Below are 8,397 nucleotides of genomic sequence, written 5' to 3' on the forward strand. Positions count from 1 at the left end.
CTATATTTAAGCCTGTGCAGCCAAATGTCATTCAACATGAAATGCATTATTACAACTTGCATCTGTCTAAAATCTTGCATCAAAAATGAAAGACAAAAATGTATAAAAATGGAAAACATGCACAGAAATATGTGAGGGAGGAAAAAAATATCCCCAGGAATGTTAGTGCACGGAGTCACACAGGGAGAAGACTATTTTTGTTTTGTTTTGATTGTTTTGTTCTGGTGACCTAACTGGTCAAATGACCTATTAAGAATATTTCATAGAGCTAATGTTCCGATGCTCTAATCTCTCTAGACAAGGTTCATATTTGTATGGGTTACTTATTCTCTCTTTGTTGACTAAGTCAATAATCAGAATCAGCAGGTTTGGAGTCAGATTGGCAGGGATAAGCAGCCTAGCTCAGGAGAAGTGGGTATAAAAGCCCCAGGCTGGGAGCAGCCATCACAGAAGTCCACTCGTTCTTGGCAGGATGGCTTCTCATCGTCTGCTCCTCCTGTGCCTCGCTGGACTGGTATTTGTGTCTGAGGCTGGTCCTACGGTGAGTGTTTCTGGGACATCCCGCTCCTACATTTAAAATGCACGCTAAATGAGGTAGGAGTGACTCCTTCCAGCTTTGCCAACCAGCTTTTGTTACTAGGGCAAGGGTACCCAGCATCTATTTTTAATATCATTTATTCAAACTTCAAAAAGAATGAAGTTCCACTGAGCTTACTGAGCTGGGACTTGAACTCTGGGGATTCTGCCTCATTGCTTTGGTGCATTGGGTTTGTAATGTCTGGTATCTCCACTTCCTCAGATCGATGATAGAGATAAAGATATGATATTAAGGAAGCTGTTAATCCTGAATTTTCAGAAAAGTGTCCCTTTGTAAAATGTATTTGGGGGGCAAACTGCATGAGATTATATTCTGGCCCTATAGCTAATCAAAATGTGTTTACTGATTAATCTTTAAAAGGCTTAGTGAACAATATTTTAGTCAGATATCTAATTCTTAAATCCTCTAGAAGAATTAACTAATCTATAAAATGGGTCTGAATGTAGTCTGACATAATTTTATAACAACCGGTAAGAGGGAGTGACTAGAGCAACAACTAAAATGATCTCAGGAAAAACTGTTTTGGTCCTATGTATAGTACATTACCTCTTTTCAGTAATTCCATTCAAATGGAGAAGTTTAACAAGGCAACTGTTCTCAGGGGGCCTATTCTCTCCCTTAAAATTCATTATACACATCCCTGGTTGATAGCAGCGTGTCTGGAGGCAGAAACCATTCTTGCCTTGGAAACAATTATGTCTGTGTTATACTGAGTAGGGAAGCTCATTAACTGTCAACACTTATGTTCCTGATAATGGAATCAGTGTGTAATTCTTGTTTTGTTCCAGATTTCTAACACCATAAAGAATAAATCCTTTCACTCTGATCAATGTTGTTAACTTCTCACTTGTCTTCTCTACACCCAGGGCGTTGATGAATCCAAGTGTCCTCTGATGGTCAAAGTTCTAGATGCCGTCCGAGGCAGTCCTGCCGTCAATGTGGCTGTGAACGTGTTCAAAAAGGCTGCTGATGAGACCTGGGCGCCATTTGCCTCTGGGTAAGAACCCTCCCACGGGACTTGGTTTTATCTTCCCATTGGCCCCTCAGTTGGTAGACAGAGGCTCACATCATCTGCTAAAGAATTTACAAGTAGATTGAAAAATGTGAGCAGAGGTCAAGTATGCCCTCTGAAGATGCCCTCTTTTTGTTTTGCTTAGCTAGGAAGGGACCAGGAACCTGAGCATCATTTAGGGGCAGACAGTAGAGAAAAGAAGGAATCAGAACTCTTCCCCTCTAGCTGTGGTGTGCAACCCTTTTGGGTCACAGACCACTTTATGTAGGTGATAAAAACTAAAGATTCTATGCCCAGAAAAAATGTACAGACACACACACACAAAACCAAATATGTGATTTTAGGAGTTTCACAGATTCCCTGGTGTCCCTGCGTAACACCAAAGGTGAGAGTCCTTGTCTTAGAATTTTAGGAAAGAGGTGCAATGTGTATTAACCCACTAATGAAAGGAAAGGAATTCAGAAATATTATTGACTAGGCATCTGTCTGTAGTTCATTTGGATCACCCCAAAACCCAGGGCTTTTGCCTAATGAACACTTTGGGGCACCTACTGTGTGCAGGGCTAGAGGCTGTCAAGCTCAGTTAAAACAAATGTAAAAAAAGACAGAAGAAATGGATCCATGAGGCAAAGTACAGCCCCAGACTAATCCCATGATCACCCAACTTCATGTGCAAGAGTGACTTCTAACCTTCATGAGCCAGTTTACAATTTTCATGGAGTTTTTCTACCTGCACTAGCAAAAACTCCAAGGAAAATATATATTAATAAACCTAAGCGAATTGACCGAAAGACAGAGCAATCAGGAGACCCTTCGCACCCAGCAGAAGAGGAACTGTTAAGTACTTACTTCTCCTCAGAGAAGAATTTCTGTTGTATTTTAATTGAACCCCAAGAACCACATGATTCTTCAACCATTATGGGTAAGATCATTTTCTTAGGTCTGGTTTTAACTGACTTTTTATTTGGTAATTCATTTATGTTTATATAAAATGCCAAGCATAACATGAAAAGTGGTTACAGGACTATTCTAAGGGAGAGAGAAAATAGATACCAAAAATATTCCAATGTTCTTATGAATCTTTTCCCTTGCGTCAGGACAAAAAAAAAAAAAAGAAATGTAAAGAAGAAAGGAGGAGATGCACAATCAGAGTCAGTAAAGACAACTGCTATTTTTATCTGTCATAGCTGTTGCAGTCTAATGGGAAGCAATTTCCAACATTCAACTATGGAGCTGGTACTTACATGGAAATAGAAGTTGCCTAGTGTTTGTTGCTGGCAAAGAGTTATCAGAGAGGTTAAATATATAAAAGGGAAGAGTCAGAGACAGGTTCTTCTTCCTACTTTAGGTTTTCCACTGTGTGTGCAAATGACCCTCCCTGGTGGTGTGCAGATGCTCTGAAAGGTATCCTCACACCACAAGGGAGAGGAGCGAGACCCTGCTGTCCTGGAGAAGTGCAGAGTTATAACAGCTGTGGCCACTTCCAGGGATGGTCACAACATCCCATCCAATCATCAATCTTGAACTACAAGGACTCTTTCTTAAGCAAACATTATACCTGGCCGAGCGCGGTGGCTCACACCTGTAAATCTCAGCGCTTTGGGAGGCTGAAGTGGGCATATCATCTGAGGTCGGGAGCTCAAGACCAACCTGGCCAACATGGCAAAACTCCATCTCTATGAAAAATACAAAAATTAGCCAGGCATGGTGGCAGGCACCCGTGATCCTGGCTACTCGGGAGACTGAGACTGGAGAATCCCTTGAACCTGGAGGCAGAGGTTGCAGTGAGCTGAGATCACGCCACTGCACTCCAGTCTGGGTGACTAGAGTAAAACTCTGTCTCAAAAATTAAAAAAAAATTTTAAAATTATACCTACATTCTCTTCTTATCAGAGAAAAATATCTACAGTGAGCTTTTCAAAAAGTTTTTACAAACTTTTTGCCATTTAATTTCAGACAGTTATGAGTTTTCCCTACTTCTGACTTAGTTGAGGGGAAATGTATATAACACGTTTATGTGTGTTGTGTATATAACACATATAACACGTTTATGTGTGTTGGTGGGGGGTATTACTTTGCCATGCCATTTGTTTCCTCCATGCCTAACTTAACCCAGACTTTCACACCTTATAGGAAAACCAGTGAGTCTGGAGAGCTGCATGGGCTCACAACTGAAGAGGAATTTGTAGAAGGGATATACAAAGTGGAAATAGACACCAAATCTTACTGGAAGTCACTTGGCATCTCCCCATTCCATGAGCATGCAGAGGTGAGTATATAAACCTTCGAGGGTTGTTTTGGTGTTGGTTTTTGCTTTTGGCATCCCAGGAAATGCACAGTTTTACTTAGCATACCACAGAAATGTCCTAAAGAAGGTGATGAATGTCCAAAGGTTCCCTCTCCTCTTATACAAGAACAAATTCACAACACTCTGAGAAGCACATTTCTTTTTGACTTTGAGGAAAATCCATTTAGTAACATGACTTGAACTTACATGACACTATTCATAGTCTATTCATTCCACTTTATGTGAATATTGATGTATCTGCTGTTGAAATAATACGTTTATGAGGCAGACCTCCAGACCCCACGTAGAGTGTATGAAACAAGAGATGCACCATTTTATTTCTCTAAAACCTGTAACATTCTTCATTCCAAAACACATCTGGCTCCTCGGCGGTTTGGACAAGTGATTCTTGGCAACACATACATAGAGAGACAATAAAATCAAAGTAATAATGGCAACACAACAGATAACATTTACTAAGCATACACCATGTGGCAGACACAATTATAAGTGTTTTCTATATTTAACCTACTTAATCCTCAGGAACAAGCCACTGAGGTCAGTCCTATTATTATCCCCATCTCATAGATGAAGCAAATGAGGCACCAGGAAGTCAAATAACTTGTCAAAGGTCACAGGGCTAGGAAACGCACAAGTAGAGATGTTTACAAACAAGGCCCAGGCTGGGTTTGCCCTCAATTCTGCTCTGCCTCGCATTGTGACCCAGGAAATTTGTTCCCCTGTGAAAAGCCAAGCTTAAAAAAAGAAAAGCCACATTTGTAACGTGCTCTGTTCCCCTGCCTATGGTGAGGATCTTCGAACAGTTATACATCTCCCTGTCTTCCCCTTGTCTTAATTTCTTCAGTCATTTGAAACAGATGGCTGTCATGGAAATAGAATCCAGACATGTTGGTCAGAGTTAAAAGATCAACTAATTCCATCAAAAATAGCTCAGCATGAAAGGGAACTATTCTCTGGCTTAGTCATGGATGAGACTTTCAATTGCTATAAAGTGGTTCCTTTATTAGGCAATGTTACCAGGGAAACAATAGGGGCTTGTTTGACTTCTGGGGCCCACAAGTCACCAAGGGAGCCCCATCTACCAAAAAGCATGTCCCTGACTACCCCGCAGCCAGGCAGCAAGACACGGACGCCGGTCAGGGCAGCAGCAGGGTTTCAGTGGTGCCCAGCACAAGACATTGCCCCTAGAGTCTCAGCCCCTACCCTTGAGTAGTAGAACTGCCTACCTGAGACCGTTGTTTGCCTAAGACCTGGGTCTCAGCCTGATGGGAACCATCTAAAAAGTTCATCGCCATACTGCCCACGTGTTGTTCTCTTTCATTAGATCTCAGCTTCCTTGACTGCCCTTCACTCTTGTTTATTCATTCAACAAACATTTAAAAAATAAAAGCATTCTATGTGTGGAACACTCTGATAGATGCTGGAGATTCAGAAATGAAAATACATCCCTACCCTTGGAATGGAGGGGAAAGGACTGAAGTAAGACAGACTAGGCAGGACCATCAGCCCAGCTTGAAGCCCAGATAAATATGGAGAACAAGAGTGAGTGAGTAGTGAGAGATGAGTCCCGGTGCCTCACTTTGGTGACTGGTGCATGGTGGGCTTCATGCAGCTTCTTCTGATAAATGCCTCCTTCAGAACCGGTCACCTCTACCTTGGCCAGTGACCCAGGTGGTCACATTAGATTTACCAAGGGAAACTGGAAACTTTTATTAGGAGCTCTTAGGCCTCTTCACTTCATGGATTTTTTTTTTTTCTTTCTTTCTTTTTTGAGATGGAGTTTTGCTCTGTCACCCAGGCTGGAATGCAGTGGTGCAATCTTGGCTCACTGCAACCTCTACTTCCCAGGTTCAAGCAATTCTTCTGCCTCAGCCTCCTGAGTAGCTGGGACTACAGGTGCACGCCACCATACCCAGCTAATTTTTGTATTTTTCATTGAGACAAGGTTTCACCACGTTGGCCAGGCTGGTCTCGAACTCCAGACCTCAGGTGATTCATCCACCTCAGCCTCCCAAAGTGCTGGCATTACAGGTGTGAGCCAGTACACCCAGCTACTTCATGGATTTTTGATCACAGATTATGCCTCTTATAATTTTTAAGAAGAATCAAGTGGGCTGAAGGTCAATGTCACCATAAGATAAAAGATATTTTTATTAGTTGATTCTAGGGAGTTGGCCTTAAGGGGAGCCCTTTCTTCTTAATAGATTCTTAGGTGATTCTCACTTCCTCTTGCCCCAATATTATTTTTGTTTTTGGTATGGCTCACTCAGCTCCTTTTTCCCTCCTATCCCTAAGTAATCCGGGTTTCTTTTTCCCATATTTGGAACAAAATGTATTTATGCAGAGTGTGTCCAAAACTCAACCCAAGGCCCGTATACAAAATAAATCAAATTAAACACATCTTTACTGTCTTCTACCTCTTTCCTGACCTCAATTTATCCCAACTTGCCTCACTCTGAGAATCAAGCCTGTCCCAGCACATGAGTTGCAGATACTCTACTGAATTTGACAGAACTGTGTGACTATCTGGAACAGCATTTTGATCCACAATTTGCCCAGTTACAAAGCTTAAATGAGGTCTAGTGCATGCATGTATATTTCAAAATTCCACCATGCTCTTCCACACTCTGTATGGTAAATAGAGCCCTGAAATGCTTTTGGTTCATATTTCATTGCTTGCTATACATAAAAATATACTTTTTCTTCTTCATGTTAGAAAATGCAAAGAATAGTGGGGTAGGGGAATCTCTGGGCTTGGAGACAGGAGACTTACCTTCCTACTGTGGTTCCATCAGTATGTAGACTGGGGCAATACAAGAATTCAAGTCTGGTTTGCTCATCTGTAAAATGGGAAGAATGTTTCCAGCTCCAGAATGCTAAGTCTCTAAGTCTGTGGTTGGCAGCCACTATTGCAGCAGCTTTTCAATGACTCAGTGCATTTTTCCATTCTCCCCACCTTTTTTTTTCTAAAACCAACAAAATAAATACAGCCTTTAGGCTCTCTGGGATTTCCCTTAGTCAAGCTAGGGCCATCCTGACTTTTGATGTGAATTTGCAAAACAAGACCTGGTTCTGTACTCCTGCTCTAAGGGCTGTGCATGGTTCCAAAGGCTTGGCTTGCCAGCGTATTTGAGCTTTTTCCTTCTGTTCAAACTGTTCAAAATATAAAAGAATAAAATTAATTAAGTTGGCACTGGACTTCCGGTGGTCAGTCGTGTGTCATCTGTACGGTTTTCGGGCTCTGGTGGAAATGGATACTGTCTGTCTTCTCTCATAGGTGGTATTCACAGCCAACGACTCCGGCCCCCGCCACTACACCATCGCCGCCCTGCTGAGCCCCTACTCCTATTCCACCACGGCTGTTGTCACCAATCCCAAGGAATGAGGGACTTCTCCAGAGGATCTGAAGGACGAGGGATGGGATTTCATGTAACCAAGAGTATTCCATTTTTACTAAAGCAGTGTTTTCACCTCATAAGCTATGTTAGGAGTCCAGGCAGAGACAATAAAACATTCCTGTGAAAGGCACTTTTCATTCCATTTTAACTTGATGTTTTAAATTCCCTTATTGTCCCTTCCAAAAAAACAAGAATCAAAATTCTACAAAGAAGCAAAGGAATTCTAGAACGTATCTGGGCAGAACGCTAGGAGAGATCCAAATTTCCAATTTCTTGCAAGCAAAGCACATATTAAATATGATCTGCAGTCATTAAAAAGACACATTCTGTAAATGAGAAAGCCTTATTTTCCTGTAACCTTCAGTGAACAGCAAAAGACACATTCTAAGGGCCCACTTCTTTACTGTGGGCATTTCTTTTTTTTTTTTTTTTCTTTTCTTTTCCTTTTTCGAGACAAAGTCTCACTCTGTCGCCCAGGCTAGAATGCAGTGGTGTGATCTCAGCTCACTGCAACCTCTGCTTCCGGGTTCAAGCGATTCTCCTGCCTCAGCCTCCCAAGCAGCTGGGATTACAGGTGCCCGCCACCACACCTGGCTAATTTTTCTACTTGTAGTAGAGATGGGGTTTCGTCATATTGGCTAGGCTGGCCTCGAACTCCTGACCTCAGGTGATCCACCTGCCTCAGCCTCCCAAAGTGCTGGGATTACAGGCATGAGCCACTACACCCGGCCCCTACTCTGGGCATTTCTTTGATTTAAGAGAAGGGCAGCTCCAACAAGACACACCTGCAGAGACTCAGGCCATCCGATCAGTTCAGGCTAGATCCACGCTGCAATCAGCCAGGTCAGGGACAAACCAAAGAACCCCACACACCCAATTTACTTAGGCTGATCCAAAATCCATGTATGGAGAATTCACATGCAGCAGGCACTATTTTAGGTGATCTGAACATAAAGAATAGGACCCAGTACCTGCATTTATTTAAAGAACTCACAATCTTTTGAAAAGATAACTGTTTCATCATGGTTTGGCAGGAGGCTATGGTACAAGGCACAGCAAAGGTAAGAAGGAGGAAAAAACC

At 42.2% G+C, this 8,397-nt stretch overlaps 1 protein-coding gene across 1 annotated transcript; it reads left to right on the top strand.

Annotated features, from left to right (window-relative positions):
* Positions 1 to 326: 326 nt before the first annotated feature.
* On the top strand, positions 327 to 7,446 carry TTR (transthyretin). The gene is made up of 4 exons (XM_003914273.2): positions 327 to 541; positions 1,465 to 1,595; positions 3,744 to 3,879; positions 7,196 to 7,446. The coding sequence occupies exons 1-4, from the start codon at positions 473 to 475 to the stop codon at positions 7,301 to 7,303; spliced, it is 444 nt and encodes a 147-aa protein (XP_003914322.1). The 5' UTR covers positions 327 to 472; the 3' UTR covers positions 7,304 to 7,446.
* The last annotated feature ends 951 nt before the right edge of the window (positions 7,447 to 8,397 follow it).

The sequence above is a fragment of the Papio anubis genome, chromosome 19, assembly GCF_008728515.1.
Source record: "Papio anubis isolate 15944 chromosome 19, Panubis1.0, whole genome shotgun sequence".
NCBI lineage: Eukaryota > Metazoa > Chordata > Mammalia > Primates > Cercopithecidae > Papio > Papio anubis.